The sequence below is a fragment of the Dermochelys coriacea genome, chromosome 2 (assembly GCF_009764565.3).
Source record: "Dermochelys coriacea isolate rDerCor1 chromosome 2, rDerCor1.pri.v4, whole genome shotgun sequence".
NCBI lineage: Eukaryota > Metazoa > Chordata > Testudines > Dermochelyidae > Dermochelys > Dermochelys coriacea.
This window is the reverse complement of record NC_050069.1, coordinates 229,398,908-229,420,184: the sequence shown is the minus strand read 5'-3', so window position 1 is coordinate 229,420,184 and position 21,277 is coordinate 229,398,908. Positions and strand designations below refer to the sequence as shown.

The 21,277-nt window shown below is 39.0% G+C and overlaps 1 protein-coding gene across 1 annotated transcript in view; it reads left to right on the top strand.

Moving 5' to 3' along the window:
• FAM171A1 (family with sequence similarity 171 member A1) overlaps positions 1-20,203 on the top strand; it is a 132,162-nt gene extending 111,959 nt beyond the window's left edge. The window contains exons 6-8 of the mRNA XM_043509385.1: positions 12,157-12,273; positions 15,753-15,867; positions 16,519-20,203. Of these exons, the coding sequence (XP_043365320.1) occupies positions 12,157-12,273; positions 15,753-15,867; positions 16,519-18,214 (1,928 nt within the window). The 3' untranslated portion in view covers positions 18,215-20,203. The remainder of the gene's footprint in view (positions 1-12,156; positions 12,274-15,752; positions 15,868-16,518) is intronic.
• Positions 20,204-21,277: the final 1,074 nt, after the last annotated feature.

Here is a 21,277-nt window from a genome sequence, read left to right as displayed (position 1 = left end):
TGTTTTATTAACATGCAATATGTGTTTTATTTTACTTTCTAAAGTACAGAGTAGAGCTTTCAAAACTAGAAGTGTTATGAAAGGGTTTTTTTACCCCCTCCTTCTCACTGATATACCATATATAGTGCTGGAACAATAGTGACAGGGATTTTGTGGCATAGCAAATGAGTCAGAAGCATGAATGTTATGGTGAAGTATAGCGAAGGAGGAATGCGAAAGAAGATAGACAAGTAACAAAGTTGATGCTAAAATATAGTAATATGCCCAAACAATGTGGTATTAAAGTTGGTGAACACAACGTACCTAATGCAAAATTGCAAAAGCAAGGAAATAAACTTTAAGACCAGGAATGTCATATACACTGTATTCCTCCATACGGCAATATTGATTTCACTAATGCACAACCGCTATACGCTGCAGCCAGTACACAGCAATAATAGGTCTGCCCCTTTCAGGATGCCAGACTTCCAGTTTCTCTATCCCCTCCTTGCTTCCCAACACAAACGTGTGTGGTAGAGAGGAGAGGTAGACATTGGATTTGAGACTGGGAAAGGGGGTGGTGCCGGGGGCAGAGGTGTTATGTGGCCTGGGACTGTTGTGGGGAGGTGTTGGAAGCTGTAAGGGTGGGAAGGGAGTGGAGCTAAGTAGCGGAGCTGCCTGAGGATAGAAGCTGGGGAAGTGTCGGGGGTAAAGCTGGACGGGTCTCAGAGTATCAGGACAGTCTTCCTGTGTCACATAGGCTAACTATCAGTTAATAATTCTAAGTGAAATGTGGAAGTCACTCTAGCCAATGGTACTACAAACTCTAGGCCTGATCCTGAAACCACTGATCACCTGCAACTCCAACTGACATCAAAGGGAGTTTCAGGTGCTAATCATCTCTTAATGTGTTTCTGCCTCAGTTTCCAAATCTGTAAAATAAAGCTAATGCATAACTACCTCACAGGTGTGGTGTGAAGCTGAGTGTATTAAAGGATGTAAAGTGCTTTGAGGTCTTTGAACTGGAGGAGTTAGAGTTGCAGGGGTTTATGTATTTACTTATTATTTATATAATATTGTATTATTTATTTAAATTAGTCAATAACATGTGATAAAGGAAATGTTAAAGGGTCTGTTTCATAGAAACCCAGAATCAGACATTGAGATGGGGAAGGCAAAGCCAAGCTTTCCCATTTGAAATTTAACGGATTTATGTGTAATAGAGATTTTCTTTAATAAGCCTTTTCTGTTCTGGATTTCAGGGGGGAAAAGAAACGATGGAAATAACTTTTGTATACAATTTACCCCTCCCCTGCCTCAGATGCTATTAAAATTACTAAGTAAAGAAAAATGGTATGTGCTTTTGTTAAATATTAGGCAGGTAATTTTATTTAGCTTCTCCCTTATATAATTAAGACAAAAGTAACAAAGGAAAACCGCAGCGCTCTGTTCAAACTTCAGTCATGCATTGAACAATAACATTTGTGGTGCTGGGGTTTGTTTGTTTGGGTTTTTTTGGCCGAAATATTTTAGATTCCATGTAATGTGTATTTTTCTGATAGTCAGTGGTCTGAAACACACCAAATTGTTTTCTATTTGCCAAATACTTATGATGTTACTAAAATAGTGGCAGGATTTAACTACGCTACTTCCGAATGCCATACAACAAACGCTGGAAGAGTAATGAAGGTATGATCTCAGAGCATGGACATTCAATTATTGGTGTAGCCTAGCAACTTCAAAACCAATATTGTAATATTCTCTTATTCCTAAGAATTGTTAAACTCCTGTGTATTTGTGGCAAGAAAAAATAGCATTTCTGTATTATAGCAGTGGCACTTCTGATGTTATATTGATTGTCAAGTAGGAATTTTCCAAGTTGTATTTTCATGGCTTATGGCTTTTACTTTTAAAAAAACAAAAAAAAACGCCTTCTTGTTAGACTTAAATTTCTTATGCTGGTTGCAGCCTAGTAATTTTTGCTGCCAATTTTAAGAAAATCCTATAGTTTTTCACTTATCAGAATAAAACAGTGGCCATTTACACACTTGAAGAAAATTGGGGCTTCTTTACTCAGAAGAAGAATGTAAAGGTTAATTTCATAAGTGTGCTGTGGACTTAATTCTAAGTGAGAGCAAGTGCCTTTTGAAGTGTCTAAAGAAATTAGTTTTAGAAATAACCATGTTAGCTATATTTGAATATCACATACAGCACATGTATAGTTTAATAGCTTAATGTCCTATCCCATTCTCTCTAACACATGCTTTTGTTTTTGGACCCTACATCTTCATTTATAGACAGTGCCATCCTGTGTGAAATCACAGCCATTGCAGAAGAAATCATTAGCTGAATGAAAACTAATTTTTATTAAGAATGGTATTTATTACAACTAGGCTATTGTGTGGTAATTTTAAAAATCATCCCCATTTTATTTCCAAGGCTCTGTCCAGTGAGGATAATCTTATGCATAAAAAGTAAATCAGAATAGTTGGCTTAATTTGATTTCTGTTTAATTAAATTGTCCATTTTATTTGTTCATAACAAGGGAAACAAATCATCTGCATTGTAAGTAGCACAACTTTGATCCTCTTACTTAGATTACCTTCAGCAGATCTGGTTGGATAATTTCATCACTGGTCATTTAAAAAATAATTTCTAATTAATTATTAGGGAGTGCTTCCTGTAAAAAGGTCATGTAGAAAAGTAATTGAGGAGGAAAAAATGGGTTTCTCTGAGGAGGAAAAAACACACCTAAACTTCAGATTGAGGGTGAAAAAGAGGAAGATCCAAGACAAAAATGTAACTAGCTACATTCAAACTAAATGTTTGTGTAGTTTGGACATTCCTTTTTTTATATTAAAGAGTGCTACTTCGCTGCATACAAACTATAGTAAAAGCCTTGTGAAATTTTTTATTTTTTATTATTTTTCATTTTATTTTGGGGAAATTTTGTAGTGTTTTATTTTAGTCATTAAAAATTTTGTTTCATTTTTTAATTACATTTAGATTAATAAAATACCTCAATGACCATATATAAATAAGAATAGTGTATAAATTCCAGTCTGTCTATACACATCATTTTATTAAGAATTATACCATGGTATTGAAAGGTTTTAGGAATTAAAAGCAAGCACAGAACATTAGCTCTTAAATATCCCCCTCTCCAACTGAACCCAACCACCCAATAGTCCCCCTCCCCCAGGGATGGGTAGCCCTGGGGAGGGTCAGGATGTGCCCCTGGCGGGAGGAGGGTTACATGACGATGGAGGGGTGACCAGGCCAAATCTGAGCAGCGCTTGGATCCCAGGCACTGGTTTGCGATGCCTGTCGCTGGGAGCCAGGCCCATACCATGGGGTCAGGAGCTGCTGCTCGGGGGTGAGGTTTTTGTTTTGAAATTTTATTTTTGTTTTTATTTTTTTACATTCTTTTTTAGGTTTGTTATTTTTCCTGTGCAAAATACGTAGGGCTCTAGTGATAGTGTACTCCAGGGGTCTCCAAACTTTTTGGCTCGCGCACCCCAGGGTGAAGACTGGAAGACCTGCCGCAGACACGCCGCCGACGGAAAAAGAACGGAAGACTTACCACAGGCAGGCTGCCGGAGGGGAACACCAGCCGTGGACATGCAGAGCTGCCGCAGAAGAAAAAAAAATGACAGAGTGCTGTCCGGCGGCACTCCTGGTGCCGCACACCCCCTGAGATCATCTCGTGCACCCCCTAGGGGGTACGCACCCCAGTTTGGAGACCACTGGTGTACTCCTCTGACAGTCACATACCTGGTTGTTTTGATCAGTGATAGGAAGAAAACTTAATCAACAAAAGACAGGGGTGTATCCTAGGACACAATGAAATGGTCAGATGAGAATGCTTAATACAATAAGAAAAGGAGTACTTGTGGCACCTTAGAGACTAACAAATTTATTAGAGCATAAGCTTCGTGAGCTGTAGCTCACGAAAGCTTATGCTCTAATAAATTTGTTAGTCTCTAAGGTGCCACAAGTACTCCTTTTCTTTTTGCGAATACAGACTAACACGGCTGCTACTCTGAAACCTGCTTAATACAATATAACCAGAATTTAAAGATTCTCCATTATGGCTGAGTTCAACTCTCAAATGTTGCTGTGCAACTCCCCCTGAAGTCAGAGGGCATGCAGCTAAGAATGGAATTTATCTCCTCTATTCTTGACTCATACTAACAGTTACATGCATTACTCCTGGGGGAATTCTGCTCCACTGCCCAATGCAGAATTTGTGCAGAATTAATGTTCTGCACAGAATTTCTTTTTTCCCTGCAGCATTAGTGCTGCTGGCTGCCATTAGGGTCTGCTGGACCCAGCAGAGCCCCATTGTCCATCTCGCAAATACAGGACACTGCCAGGGGAAAGGGGGAATTGAAGGGTTCTGGGCAGCTGCAGTTCCCAACATGTCCTGAAGGAAAGAGGTGGCATGCAGGAAACTCCGTAAAGCTCAGGACCCTGCATCAGGCTGTTTCTCTCGATCCCTCGGTTGTGAGGGGTAGGGGATGTGAGTGTCTGAGCCAGTTGGGTGCTCCATGTCTGGGCTTTTGCAGGGAGAGAGTGTGGGTGTCTGAGACCAGAGGGGCAAAGTTTTCCCCCAAGATGTGCCCAGCTGGCCCATGACACACCCAGATATGCCCAACAAAAGCATAATGGAAAAACAGGAGTTGGGTTGTTGTAGGGGTTTCTTTAGCTCTCTACTCTTGGAAGGAATCTTTTTTGTTGTCAGACATACTTTCTGACAGGTATTTTGAAATAAGTTACCAGAATAATTGAATCTGGTGTGATTATACTGTGTTGTCTTGGCAAATAAAATATGCAGAATTTTTAAATATTGTATGTGGCATTTTTAATTTTTGGTGCAGGAGTAATGTATACACCTGAAGTCCTTTTGCCTGTATGGACACAATCTGCATTATTGAAGCCATTGACTTCAATGGGAGCATGATCTAGCCTTGTGTAATTGTGAGCCTGTGTGTATGCATGCATGCACGCACACAGACTCTGCCAGGGCTTAGATTGGCTTGTGTTTCACTCTGAATGCATCTAAAATAATAGGGTTTGGGGATTTTTGAAAAACCATAAATAATGCATGCACATCTGCCCTGTAAAAGCAGAACCAGCCCTAAGGGCCAGGACCCGTCAACACCTTTATGTGAATAGTGCCTTTGAAATCATAGAATATCAGGGTTGGAAGGGACCTCAGGAGATCATCTAGTCCAACCCCCTGCTCAAAGCAGGACCAATCCCCAATTTTTGCCCCAAATGGCCCCCTCAGGGATTGAACTCACAACCCTGGGTTTAGCAAGCTAATGCTCAAACCACTGAGCTATCCCTCCCCCCCTCATACTTGAAGACTAGCCATGCAAGTATATGGTTGCAGTATCAAGCCCACAGGTTGTCTGGGATAAGTGAGCACGTTTCCCAAAATCCAAGTAATGCAATGTGGTGTCATGTTTTCTGCCTAACAGAACTTTTTCTGCTGCTTTCTTGAAGTCTTTGTCTGGCCTCTGACATTGTGTCCAAGGTTTTGTTTGGCAGATACTCAATTTGTGCTCCCCCCCCATATGTAGTTTATATTTAAATATTTTATCAAACTATTTAAGTTTACCTTTAAAAGAGAGTCTTTTTTGTATTTACTGCCTAATACAGTTTTCTCTTTATTCAGAGTGTGAGTGAGTACCATTGACAACTGTGAAATCTTGGTGAGGGAAGAGTTATAAGAAAACTATAAAATTCCCTCTAACTGCTCATTTAAGCCAACATGGTTTAATCCTGGATCAGCATATTGGCTCCATGGAACAGTAATGGGGGGAAACGACAAAGAGAGACTCCATACAATAGTAGTGGCGGAAAAGACAAAGAATTGTCTCTCCATGTAGAAGTTTTCCATGAAACACCAGCTGGTCTTTATAGATTTAATGGCAATGGTGAATTGGCCCAAACCATACGCTAATCACATACCATATAAAACTTACTGTTTCTGCTTAAAAGATGCACACAGGCACTGTGAAATATTCTTTTGAGCTGTAGGACCAGAGCCTTAACAATTGTCAACTTTTTATCCAACAAATGCTCATCTATCTATGCATACTAGTCGCTAACAACTGTAGCACTTCATCTAAAGCTTACTTAGTGGTGTGGATGATTTGTAATTGTCTTTTTGTTTTGTGGTTTTGTGAAGGGAGGGAGAAAGTTGGGTGCAATGGACTAGTTTTTCATAACCCTTTCTCAGCCAGAGCCCTGGCTCTATTGCACTCCAACTCCCTGTTCGCAGGCTAGAGTATCTAGCTGGGCACGCTGAAAGACAGTAGGCTACTCTATGAAAAGGGATGAAGTAAGTTATTCCACATCCCATCCTCATGCAAGGAAGAGGGAGCATGGGGCTGGGATGGGGACTAATTCTCTGTGCAGTTCCTGATCCAGCACAGTTATGACCAATGCTTATCCAGGGCAGAATGAAAAGTTGAAATCTAGAATAGAGAGATTTTTTTCCTTTGGGTAATTATTACAGCTGTCAATTAATTGCAGTTAACTCAAGTGATTAACGCAAAACAAATTATCTAGAGTTAAAAAGTCAAAATTGCAGTTTTAATTGCACTGTTAAACAATAATTGAATACCAATTTAAATTTATTATAAATATTTTGGATGTTTTTCTACATTTTCAAATATTGATTTCAATTACAATACAGAATACAAAGTGTACAGTGCTCACTTTATATTATTTTTATTACAAATATTTGCACTGTAAAGATAAAAGAAATAGTATTTTTCAATTCACCTCATGCAAGTACTGTAGTGCAATCTCTTTATTGTGAAAGTGCAACTTACAAATGTAGAAATTTTTTCCCCATAACTGCACTCAAAACCAAAACAATATAAAACTTTAGAGCCTATAAGTCCACTCAGTCCTACTTTTTGTTCAGCCAATCACTAAGACAAACAAGTTTTTTTATATTTACGCGATATAATGCTGCCCACTTCTTTATTTACAATGTCATCTGAAAGTGAAAACAGGTGTTCCCATGCTAATGATTTAGCCAGTGTTGCAAGGTATTTACATGCCAGATATGCTAAACATTGGTATGCCCCTTCATGCTTTGACTTGTAGATTGTACAATCTCTTTTTAATATTTTTACAGTGCAAATATTTGTAATAATAATATAAAGTGAGCACTGTACTAATAGTGAAAATATAATGCAGTGTGACAAAGTTCCTCCTCTACCTTGGTGGGTCTTGTGCTTATTGGCGGATTTGCTCGCCTTGGAGCTTCATGGCAGCCCTCAATTTGGCCATTTTTGTGAACCCACAGTCCAGTTCAACTCCTCCTGTGTCTGATCACGAGTTGGGAGGCTAGGGGGGAACTCGGGCCCGCCCTCTACTCCGGGTTACAGCCCAGGGCCCTGTGGAATGCAGCTGTCTAGAGTGCCTCCTGGAACAGCTGCGCAACAGCTACAACTCCCTGAGCTACTTCCCCATGGCCTCCTCCCAACACCTTCTTTATCCTCACCATAGGACCTTCCTCCTGGTGTCTGATAATGCTTGTACTCCTCAGTCTTCCAACAGTATGCATTCTCACTCTCAGCTCCTAGCGCCTCTTGCTCCCAGCTCCTTACACGCTCAACACAAACGGAAGTGAGCTCCTTTTTAAACCCAGGTGCCCTGATTAGCCTGCCTTAATTGATTCTAACAGCTTCTTGATTGGCTGCAGGTGTTCTAATCAGCCTGTTTGTCTTAAGTGTCTCCAAAAGGTTCCTGATTGTTCTGGAACCTTCCCTGTTACTTTACCCAGAGAAAAGCGACCTACTTAACCTGGAGCTAATATATCTGCCTTCTGTTACTCTCCTGTAGCCATCTGGCCCGACCCTGTCACAGCAGTTATATACATTGATGGTGCACCCTTGCCAGGAATACTGTGTACATTTGTGGCTAGCTTATCACAAGAAAAAAAATAGATGACTTTGATCAGTAGAAGAACTGGCACAATCTACTGCTGCTACTATGGAAGATGGGAGTACTTTGGCCACTGCTTGGGGGAGAGACTCAAATGTATCAAATACCTATAAGTGAGAAATGACAGATAGATATAAAAGATGAGAGGGACCTTTAGCACAGTCTTGGAGCAGGGAGGGGTACCCACTGGGCTTCCCATAAGGGCCCTGGAGGACCCATCCTTGTCATTGGCTTGAGGCAATGTATTTCGTTCTCTGAAGATAGTGATCTCCATTAAAAACTCAGCATTTTCCAGTTGTCACCACCTAGTGGTATCTGATGTACCAAAGCTTTCTCTGTATTTAAAATAGGAAACAAGTGTATAACTGGCCAGTGGTGACCCATGTACTAGGTACCTGGAACATTTCTAGAGCTCTGGCCCTCTCTTAAGAGAGAGAACGCTAGCTTTTCTTGCTGTTGTTTTGTGTTATGTTGACCAGTTAGTGTTCTGAAGGATAGCCAGCAGTGAGCAAAAACTGGTGGGTGAGCTAACTGAGTGGAGGACAGGCAAGAAGGCTGGCTAGCCTTATGCTTTGTATGCCCTTTTGTTTGCTTTCTCTACAAGTACAGAGCTTCCTTTTGTTGGAAAAATGTGAGCAATCTTGTTCTGCTGGAATGAAAAGTGAGCTTTGAGTGCAGTCTCTGTTAGCTTCTTGGTCACTGTGCTGTGCAGGCACATAATTAGCAGAAGAGCTTTTTAAAGAGGCACTACAAGGATTCCGTTTGTTCCAGAGCAGTGTGAGTAAGGCAAGCTGGACACATGTTCCCCCTAGTGAATAACTGCAGTGATGACTCCTGCCATAAACGTGGATTTGGCTGCAGATATAAAATTCCTCATTCTCTATGGTTATCCAGTAATGATGTGATGAGTGGTTCATGTATAAACTTGAAGATCCTGATTCTCAGAAGTGCTGAGCACTCAGACCCACTGAAGTCTATGAGAACTGCAGGACCTCAGCTTCTAGATTTTTGTGACTCTTTGACTCCTCTTAAACTTGCCTCATTGCAAAGATTGAAATAAATGGCATTTTAATGAATTTCTTGAGCAGTCAGACCTAGTGATTTTTGAATCACAAAACTTGTGTCACACTTTCGCCTGTGTGAAATAAATATATTTTAAAATAAACTTACACCAGAAAGGATGATGATACTTTCTGCCCTAATTTGTCTCTCAAGCCCTAAGAGAACAGGAGCCTGCTCCTCTCTTCTTCTATAATCTTGGATATTAGTCCTGAAAGCCTCCCTGCCTTATCCTTTAACTTGATCCAAAGTAATGGTAAATTAATCCATTTATGTTAATGTCCAAATGTCTCCCACTGCTGTTGTGTAACCCATAAAATACCAAAGAAGTCAGCTTTGCTACAAGGTAGAAATGTGCTTGTGCCTTCAGGGCTATTGAGATTGTAAAAGAAACTTGGCTTGAAGAATAAGTCTACTCATCACCCCTACCACTCTCTCTCTCTCTCTCTCTCTCTCCTCTGTTTGGTTCCTGTTTTTCTACCTGCCCTTTTAGACCTGCAGCACACTCTCCAAATGCTCTTTTATGCTGTACTTTTTAATAATATTTATTCATTTTGCATTGAACATCATGTCTTTGAAACGGGGCTTTTTCCAAGCCAAGGTGGTTTTATTATCAAGGCTGATCCTGCTGAGGATAGTAGAAAATTGGGGTTTCAGCCATGGACATTGTTCTTGCTGATTGTCATTTCAGTCACAGATAGCAGTCACTGTACTAAAAGTTGATGGAATAAGGACATTCCCTATGAGATTGTTGGATATGTTCTCAGCTTCTCATTCAAGGCTATTGGAGTGGCAAATTTCTGCTACTGGAAAATTACCTGGTGGAAGATCTAGAGGAAAAATGGCTGTTTGGGAGTTCTTGATTCATTTTATTCCTTGGGCCTACTAGAAACTTCTTTTGTGACCTTAGCCAAGTCATGTCAGTGTCTCTGCCTCTGATAATACTTCCCTACTTTGGAGGCTTGTTCTGTAGATAAATTCATTACAGTAGATGAGGTGCTCAAATTACAATGTTGATGCTGATGTTGTGTGAAATGACACATTATACCTATTGGATATCTCCCTTACAACATAGAAAATACTTTCCTCTCCACCCCCTACACTCCACACCAATCTTGAATTACTGGCTGATTACTGGCTACACGTTCAACCAGGTTTCAAATGCCAAGTTGGTATATGTCGATGGTTTTCACCTCTATGTAGCTATCTGTCAAATACTGTGTGTCGTGCAAAAAACTTTTACTATATCAACACAAGCTCTATGCTGAGACAAAAAATTATAGTTTACAAGGATTTGATTATGTAGGAGAAAAAAAATGAATATTCAAATATTCTTTAAAAGAAGCCAGGCATCTTACACTTCCATGATTTGCTCATGTGGATAATTTAAGAACTACAGTGGAAATCATCAGAATCTTGAGGTTAATTTTGTGGTATTACATATAACTAATGAAAATCTCTTTAATGTGTTTTACAGTCATTTTCAAATTTTCACCTTTCCTCCACCACCTCTTTCTCCTCTAATTCATTAGTGACATCGTAAAAAGGGCTTAGTTTCAGCCCAAAGCCACTGACGACCATTTGGAAGGAGGGCTTGTCAGAATACAATACTGTACTGTATATAGCTTTCTTGAAAACTTGTTAGGTAATTTCAGCTTCCCTTTTGTAGCAGAAATTTATACCTTTGAGAATGGCAGGTGTTTATCCGTTGAAGTACATGGGATACTATGTATACTAATTTGATATATTTTTGATAGTAGCAAAGTGTATGAAGAACTCCAATTTTATTTAGGTTTTTTTTATTTGTTGTCTAGTTTGGCACCCACTGGTAGAAGTAAAACAGAAGTGCTAGATCAACATAAATTTAAACGTGTCTTTTGGGAGCCTTACTGTTCTGAGAGGCATTCTAAAATTACCGCAAAACTCTTAAATTTTCTGTATGAACTGCAACAATTTCTTTCTAGGGAATATTAGCTGCACCACAGCACACAGCAATTTTCTCTATTTGCAATAGCCCTTCAGAAGCCTGAGAACATCCTGTTACAATTTTTTAATTTTCAGTAGTCTGAAGCACAGTAAGCCAGTATGTCATTCAGGGAGAATGGAGTAGTCTACGAGCATTATTAAGATGCTTTGGCTCAGAAGTTAAACTCATTTTTTTATTAGGCCCCAGAGTTGGAACCTTAATGTGTAACAAAATGCAAATAATTATCTAATTTTAAAGCTTCCTCATAAACCTGTGGTTTACAATGCACTGTATCTTTTGAAAATAGAAGCACCATTTTTTTTTAAAGTTAGTGCTCTGCATACTTCAGGATGAAAGCCTGACCAACTTAATTTCCTTTGGATTATCGATACCTGTTTAAAATATATATCCACCATTTCCCCTGAAAAGTATGTTTTAAAAATATTCTGCCCTGTTACCTAGTAAACACTAGTCACAAAACTATGTGCATTTCAACTGACCCTCTGATGGTGCTGCTGAAACAAATTGCTAAACACCAAATAGTTTCCTCTCTGTTGTAAACACAGGAGTTAATGAATCAAAGTTTTCTAGATGAAAAAACAAAACCCTCTGTAGGGAAATAAAAATGTTTATGCTTCTAAAAGACGATTGCAAGTAAGGGAGATGGTATGCTGAATACATGTGTGCATACAATATATGTATATCCATGTTCCTTAGTAGGAAATCTTTGCAGCCAAAATAGAATTTGCTGTAATTCCACAATGCCTCTTCAAACAGCGAGAATTCTAAAAGGGGCTTTATAAATTTTAAAACAATATATTTGAAGTCACTATGTAGTAGCTTCAGGAATAACCTCCTCCAACAAGGGGAATCCAGGATGGCAACCACGATTTCCCACATCCATTTTAGAAGCTTTAATCGCTTTACTTTATTTTAAACAGCTTCTTTTTAGTATAAAGCTTCTCAAATGACTTCTCATGGAAGGACTCAGTGATGACAGTCAAAGAGAGATGTGTTAAAGACCTGCAAGTTCCCCATGTTTTAGAGTGATATGTGACTTATCGTGCTCAATGATAAGTTTTAAGGCAAAAGTTTTGTTACAGTTTATTTTTTCCCCACTAGTATATACTGATCTCATATTAAAAAATAAGATGCCCTATTTTGGATCTTCTGTTTTACAGGGACATGGTTGAAGAGTAGTTTAGGGCTTGTACAACAAGAAGGAAATCAGCTGACCTGGACATACATTGCCCCGCAGTTAGGTTATTGGGTTGCAGCCATGTCTCCTACTAACCTAGGTAAGACTGAATTGAAATGTATTAGTATTTCCAGTGATAAATATTAATGTATTCATATATAACACTTTTATATTTTTCAGGATGACCTCATCTGAGATGCCCCATCTTGATCAATGATGGATTATTAGAAAAGAGAATCTGAAAGTAAAGGGTTAAAATCTTTTGGGGACTGTATTCAAAACCACTTATACATGAAACATTATCAGGAAGTATTCCTTGCACTGGTGTCACTTGTCACCACTATCTGGTGAATTAATTGCTAGAAAGTGAGGGGAGTAATGATGTCAATGTACTTGTCAGTTCCAACAATTACTAAAACATCTGTTATGAAGTTTCTGAAATGGATTCACCTGAAGCTAATACAATCACAATTTAGAGTCGTCTTAATTGTTCTTTTGATAGCTTTTGAAAGCTTGCATTTTTAAGTTTTGTCCGGCTACCTGCTATAATCTCATTGACTTCATTGAGCTTGCACCAGGTGTAATTTAGGGTGGAATTTGGCCCTAAATAAACAACATTCCAGATTCTGTACTGGTTGACTGCCCTTGGTAGATTGTCATTGGTTGGTATTCAGGAAGCTATTTAAATAATATAGAAATCAGTGTAAATTAGCTGTGATGCGTACCTGTACTCCTGTGGAGACTATTCATGATGTGGCTTGATAGTTGTTTTTTTGTTGTTGTTGTTGTTTTTTCCTGTGGCCACCTCTTTTTTTGTTCCAGTTCCCCAGCTTCAAAATAAACACAGGCTTCTTTGTTTTAAACCAAACAAAAACCACCTCCTCAGAGAGTCTTCAGTCATTAGATTTTGATAAGTTCATAACAGAGGTAGTGTGATGAAAATGCCTTGCCCTGACTACACAAACAAACCAAACAATATATAACACATAAACAAAGCTACCGACTGTGTAAGGATTAATTCTCAAGTCTGCCCAAATAGATTCCACTGAGCTTCCTCATTATATGGAGAAAGATTCCTTCTGGCAGCTTTCTTTCCTTAAACGATATATTTAAGTTTATGCTACAAAAATACAATTGCTGAAAGATCCAGCTTGACCCAGGGCTGAAACAAGGTTTAGTTATGGGTGTAGACAAGGACAAACTGTGGTTTGAATTCAAAATAATCTTGTAAAATTAATTGTACTTTTTTTAAAAAAAAGGGGGGGGCCAGATGTTTTGCTTGTGTGACTTTCTTGTCTCTGACTTTAATGGTGTTATACCAGTCTTGAATTTGGCCCCATATGTCTAAAATATTTCACCTTATCAGGAGTTTTGATTGTCCTTGTAGTTCTTCCTTTAGGGTAAAGACTCTGCTTGTGCTCTGACTTTCCTTTCTTTTTAAGTCTAGGCCAGCGTTTCTCAGACTTTGTCACAGTGGAACCACTCTTTAATTGAGATTTTCATGGGCCATATCCTCCCCCATTCAAATAACATCTTGTAGCAACTAAAGCAGTAGTTTACATGGAAAAGTAACAGGAAAGAAAGAACAAATGTGTTTTTAGCTCTCTTTAATACAATATTTTTTTCCTTTATTTATTTTTAGAACAGGTTAATCGCACTTTCTGTTTTTGTTCTTCATTTCATCTCCCCATCCCCTCTCTGTTTCACATCTGGAAACAAGGAGACTCAGCACCGTGTTCCCAGTCAGGTCTCCAAGGACCACCAGCAGTGGCTCTTGAAGTACAAGTGGTTCATAGACCACTGTTTAGAAACCGCTAGGTTAGATCCTTAACATTGTTCAAACAGGTTTCAGAGTAGCAGCCATGTTAGTCTGTATTCGCAAAAAAGAAGTGAAGTGAGCTGTAGCTCACGAAAGCTTATGCTCAAATAAATTTGTTAGTCTCTAAGGTGCCACAAGTCCTCCTTTTCTTTATTGTTCAAACAAACAGGCAAAATTCTGTTTAGTCACAGTACATACCCATGTAACCCGGTCACTGGGAGTTGCACCTTTCTATCTGAAAACAAAATTTGTCTCTGTATTTCAAACTGTGAAGGATCTGATAAACCAATGGGATTACACATACATAACAGAGTGGAAATTGTATGCATGTCTCTTTCTCTGTGAGTAAAGAGTTTATCAACAGTTCTTAAAATCTTTAGTTTTTACTCTACTGCATTTAGCACCTGGCTTTTAGAGGTGCTTAAAACCCACAGTTCCTATTGACTCAAACTGGAGATACGAACAATCAGTACCTCTAAAGATGAAGCTTTTAGTGTGCCCCATCTGCTATTTCCTGCAAAGTGATCAAATTGTGGTTAAAAAGAAATCTCAAAACAGGCAGCAGAGGGAAAGCAGTAGTTCTGTGGCATTCATGCCACTAGCTGAAAACACTGCAGTGGCTTCTGCACTTCAGCTGTGTGAGGTTCATAGAATATCAGAGTTGGAAGGGACCTCAGGAGGTCATCTAGTCCAACCCCTGCTCAAAGCAGGACCAATCCCCAACTAAATCATCCCAGCCAGGGCTTTGTCAAGCCTGACCTTAAAAACCTCAAAGGAAGGAGATTCCACCACCTCCCTAGGTAACGCATTCCAGTGCTTCACCACCCTCCTAGTGAAAATTTTTTTCCTAATATCCAACCTAAACCTCCCCCACTGCAACTTGAGACCATTACTCCTTGTTCTGTCATCTGCTACCACTGAGAACAGTCTAGATCCATCCTCTTTGGAACCCCCCTTTCAGGTAGTTGAAAGCAGCTATCAAATCTCCCCTCATTCTCCTCTTCTGCAGAATAAATAATCCCAGTTCCCTCAGCCTCTCCTCATAAGTCAGGTATTCCAGTCCCCTAATCATTTTTGTTGCTCTCCGCTGGACACTTTCCAATTTTTCCACATCCTTCTTGTAGTGTGGGGCCCAAAACTGGACACAGTACTCCAGATGAGGCCTCACCAATGTCAAATAGAGGGAAATGATCATGTCCTTCTATCTGCTGGCAATGCTCCTATGTATACAGCCCAAAATGCCATTAGCCTTCTTGGCAACAAGAGCACACTGTTGACTCATATCCAGCTTCTCGTCCACTGTAACCCTAGGTCCTTCTCTGCAGAACTGCTGCCTAGCCATTCGGTCCCTAGTCTGTAGCAGTGCATGGGATTCTTCCGTCCTAAGTGCAGGATTCTACACTTGTCTTTGTTGAACCTCATCAGATTTCTTTTGGCCCAATCCTCTAATTTGTCTAGGTTGGGGCACTGTGGTATTGGATGGAGCCAGGAAGCAATGCTTAGCATGGCATGCTGTTCTTGCAGTCAGATGGATTTCCACGGAACAAACTGGAGTTGTTGCCAGCAGAACCATCAGTCACTCTCGCCACATCTTTCTCAGATATGGCATAAGCAGGCACTGCAGGTGGGGAGCACCTAATGGCAATTTTGCTCATTTAGCATCCTGACAGCATGGAAGAAGGTGTCATGACTGTCAGCTAATTTGCCTCTCTTTGTTTAAAGGTTGTCACAAGTCTAAACTCTGTTTTCTTGCCTTCTAGGTCCCATAGTAACACAGGACATTACCACCTATCACACAATGTTCCTTTTGGCAATTCTAGGAGGGATGGCTCTCATACTTATGGTTTTGCTGTGTCTCCTTTTGTATTATTGCAGGTAAAGTTTACCATTTTGGTCATTCAGTTTGCATTTAGAATGTAAACATCCCTGCTCGCATGATGCTGAAATTATGTACAATTTTCTATTGAAAAAAATTTACGTTTAAAAAAAACAAGAATTAAGTACCTCACTGGACTTCAAAAGGAAAGAGACAATGAGATAAAGTCCTTCCTCATGTTGCTGGTTGCATATAGTGCAAGCTGTATTCCCCATGTTTGTTAGGAAAGGGATTGTGTGAAGCATGGCACCTTCATAACTTACAAATTTTCTGTAGAAGATGTTTTAGTACTGTAGATGAAAGAGAAGATGTGTATATCTTGAGCCATAACTCTACTTGTTTCAGTGCTGTGTGTGATCAGTTTTCAACAATTCCTAGTCTAAAACAAATTGTAAGCCTTTGTCAGTGAATACATGCTGTTGGCTCTCATTAGGTTTTCCTGTTCCAAACACTAGCCCAGTTTAAAATTAAGTGCTTGGGGTGTTTCCCTAATGCTTACTTAATTCACACAGATTCCTTTTTAATTGAACTTTGCTACTGAGAGTTGAGCTTTCAGTCATTGCTTGAAAATCCCATTATTTCACGCCTGATCTTATTTATGTACAACAGTCATAAACGTGTGTAACTCTTTTTGTTATGGCATACTATAGGAGGAAGTGTTTGAAACCACGTCAGCACCATAAGAAACTGCAGCTTTCTACAGCATTGGATGGTTCTAAGAAAGATCAATCAACCTCCATGTCCCATATCAATTTAATATTTTCCCGGCGGGAGTCAGAATTTCCTGGTGGGATGTCTGTTGCCAGCAATGGGCACACTGAAAACTCAGGCGTTAAGGAGTTAATCAGTGCTGTCCACATGGAGATGATATCTTCTAGTGGAGAAGCAGATTTGCACATTCCTATGCTCAAACGTTCGTACAGTACCTCACAGGAGTTTAGCTCCCGGGAGGAACTGCTTTCTCATAAGGAGAAAGACAAGAGCCGAATCTCCTTGGAGAACCTGACTCCTCGGGGGACTTTAAGAAAAGACTACCATAAGTCAGTGGATACTTTTCCTTCAAAATTAAGAAATTCCATGGAAACATCAGAAGGATATGAGTCCCCTATAAAAGAAGATTACAGGAGCAGTTACAATGCTATGCTGTCTCAGCCTTTATTTGAAAAGCAAGAGAGAGAGATTCAAGCATCCATAAACCATATTTCTTCAGGAAGTAAATACAATATTCAGGAACAAATGTACCCCTCCCCATCAGCCCCTGAAAAAGAACTGCTAGATTGCAGACCTACTGAATGTATGATGTCTCGTTCTGTCGATCATCTTGAACGACCTACATCTTTTCCTCGACCAGGTCAGTTGATTTGCTGCAATTCTGTTGACCAAGTTAATGACAGTGTTTATAGAAAAGTATTGCCTACATTGGTCATCCCAGGTCATTACATGAAGTTACCAGGAGAACATCCTTTTGTTAGCCAACCGCTGGTTGTCCCAGCTGACCAGCAGATTGATATTGAAAGACTTCAGCCTGAGGTTTCTAACCCTCATGTGCAGCTTTTTCCGCATCCTCAGCAGCAGATACAACCCCAACAATTATCATCACAAGCAATATCTCAGCAACATTTGCAAGATGCGGATGCAAGTGAATGGAGTCCACAAAACGCTTCAATGTCGGAGTCCATATCCATTCCTGCGTCACTTAATGATGCATCTCTGGTTCAAATGAATAGTGAAGTGCAGCTCCTTACAGAAAAAGCTCTGATGGAGCTAGGAGGTGGAAAGCCATTGCCTCATCCTCGGGCATGGTTTGTTTCTCTAGATGGACGTTCAAATGCTCATGTTAGACATTCATATATTGATCTCCAAAGAGCTGGAAGGAATGGAAGTAATGATGCCAGTTTGGATTCTGGTGTTGATATGAATGAACCAAAATCTGCCCGAAGGGGAAGAGATCATTTGTCCCTGCAACAGACTCACCAGCCACAGCAGGCGAACCATCAAAGAGAGCAGAAAGTTTCAGATAGCACAGCTTACACACAGCTTGTGTATTTGGATGATATGGACCAAAGTGGCAGTGAATGTGGAACAGCAGTTTGCAGCCCTGAGGACAGTACCCTAAGAAGCCTATTGGATGGAGCTAGCAGGAGAAGTGGTGTCCAGTTGCCCAGCCTGCAGGAGGAAACAATAAAAAGAACTGTAGAAACTACACCTGACCCACTAACTAGTCCCGAACATGGAACATCCATCCATGATGAAGACGACGACGATGAAGATGACCAAGAAGAAGATAAAAAGAGCCCTTGGCAAAAACGAGAGGAAAGACCACTGATGGCTTTCAATATAAAGTGAGCTATTGCAAATCCACCTTTCTGTGGACTATGAAATTGCCAAATATTCTTTCTATGGAAGTACTTAATTGTTTATGGAAGAGAGAAGGAAAATCTGTGGTGGGCAACATTGAAAGAACTTTAAATGCATTACTGTGTAAATGTTAGAGAAGAATTTAAATCATTACTCTGAAAAGTGATTTAATGGATGCCTCCGATGAGACAGCTGTAAGAAGAGTGTGATTGGTATTCCATTTACTTGATGTTCATCATCAAGGATGTTGAAAATACTGACATTGTTTTGGCAGGTTTAAATCTCCTTTACACAGGAGCAGGTGAAACTTTGTTACATTTTCTTAAGCCAATTTTATCATGATAATGCTACTGAAAGGGTATCTTAAATACAAGAATTTGACACTTGGTGTCTAAAGTTATGCATTATCTCAAAAGAAGGCTATGCATTGCTGCTTTTTAATATTTTGCTTATACTATGCTTTTCTTATTTTTACAAGTTGGTTGTAAACATTTGTGTCTTTATTATAATCTGTTCAGCAATTTGTTTTAATGTAAAACTGCAGGAAACTTGAGTAGCATCCCTTGGTATTGGAACCTTTTTATGAAACAAAATTGAACTTTGTGTCAGCTGCAAGCCCTCCAGTTCTGGTCTCATTAACTCCCAAGTGCCTTTTTTACGGTAACAATGATCAGTCCCTTCTTTTTCTAATTGCTTTTAATTGATCTATTTGGATTTTATAAATTTCTGAAATTATTCCTTTTATTTTAACTGCATGCCACCAAGTGTCCCATTTGTGCTGAGCATTTCTCATTTCAATACAGTGTATTCTCTAGTTATCATGTGTACTGTGGATTCTGTTTAGCTAAGGTAGACTAGAGGACGTTTTAAAGGCCCGGCCCTGATGAAGCCAAGAAGATAGTTTCATTGACTGTATATATGGTTACTTTCCTCTGGAATCCTATGAGCGAATCTAGCTCATATAACATGGACTATGGACCGAGCAAGTGGACTGAATGTGCTTTAAATTTTTGGGGGAAAATGATGTACTATCCAAAAGTGCCAGAATTACTCTTCTGTGCTTTCTCTTTACAGAACTGCTTGGTTATCCAAAAATTATAATTGAAAATAAACTTCAAAAAATTAACTTTGTGGGGGTTTTTCTTCATGTTGTTGAGCAGGCAAAACTATTTTGGTTCACTTTTTGTAGTACAAAATTCATCCCATGGGATTAATTTTTTTAAAAAAACTCTAACTATTAATTTACCACACATTTAGGCCCCATTCAGGAAAGCATCCCTATCCAGAAAAACACTTAAGCATGTGCTTAAGCCTCATTGAGGGCAAGTGGGGTGAAATCCTGACCCCACAGTTGGGCCAGGATTTCACCCCAGGACTTCAGTATGTTCTTAAAGTTAAGTGTGTGCTTAATTGCTTTTCTGAACTAGCTCCTAAGGGTAAAGGTAAAGAAAAGAAGATACAATAAACACAATGTAGTGGAATAAATCCACAAAAGTGGAGGATGTGTATGTATTTAGTTCAATCATTTCCCATAGCATTAGCAGCAAATCTTAATAATTATGCATTATGTAATCTCTTGTGGCCTTTAGAGAAACTTTATATTAAATATTTCACGTTGAATGCTTTTGTTATGCTTCAAGCCTGGAGATGAACTATAATATACTGTACCAGAAATCTAATCTACTGTTTGTACCATGCATTGAATATGTAAAGCACTATATAAGTGCTAAGATATTATTAATTACATTCTAGGCCCATCCTGGTCATTTTGAAGTTTGTGGGAGTTCTGCCACTGACTTCAAAGGAAACAAGATTGGGACCTTTGAGATGTATTGTGTGGCCAGGTCACCACAGTTTTAGGAATAATTCTGTTTAAATCAGTGGACATTTATAGGATTTCTAAAGCCACTGGTAACATTTGATGATTAATTTGATTACTATGTAAAATAGATTTTGATTAAACCTACATTGAGCTTATTAGAATTACTATGGTAATTATTTTTCAACTAGGGGTTTTCTTAAAACTATCAATTCTTTTTTTTGGAGTACATGCTTACTTAGATTTAATCTTTTCAAAAATTCTATTACATTATCTTGTAAAGACAAAGGCAAATATTACTAAACTAAATTGCAGAAATTTATTTCTAAAACTGACTTTAAATTTGTGCTGCTTTTACATTTAAAGGAAAAGCATATTGATGGTTAACAATTTTTTATTGTATTGTATAAAAATTCTACTTGAAGTGAACTAAGCCAAGATGGATATTTGCACTTGCAGACCTCTTTAAAAATAGTGTTGAATGTTTTTAATACGGCGATCACTTGTGGTAATTAATATTTTGATTGTCAGAATATGTATAAAATATGAGCCTTAGTAAATCAGATGTCTGAACTACATAAGAGAAATTAAAAAAGAATAATACAAATCAGACGACAGGTAGGGTTCTTGGTTACCAGCTGGTTTATCACGCCATTTCCATTATAAAAAGTTAACCCTTCCCATAATCTCACAGGCAAGTGACACTAACCCTGTGCTGACTTTCTCTAATACTCAAACCCACACTAACCCAGATCTGGAAAATGTGAAGTCACTTGCTTATATTTTGCAGCTGCACAGTGATACAGAGACGGATTAAAAGTCCTAAAATCTGTAGAACCACACTGAAATTCAAGAATATGACTTGACATCTGCAGATTGAAGCAACTCTAGTCCAAGTAGCAGATGACTGAGAAGATTAGTGTAAGATGGTGATTTTTTTCATTAAAAGACGGTAGTAATTACAAAGTGAAAAAGTAATGAAAAAATACAATAATTGAAAAATATGGCCATTATTTTGCACCTAATATAACCATTTTTACTATTGTACAGACATCAAGGTATCTAGAATATAGGGAGCTGATAGGAGGATAAGGATGGCAACTCCTCAGTTTTATATATGCATGACATATAACTTAGTTTAGGATCAAGGAAACCTCATGATCATGCTTGGAATGAATGTTCTCACTGAAGTGTGCACTGATCTCATGGTTTGCCCATAAATTCCCACTCCC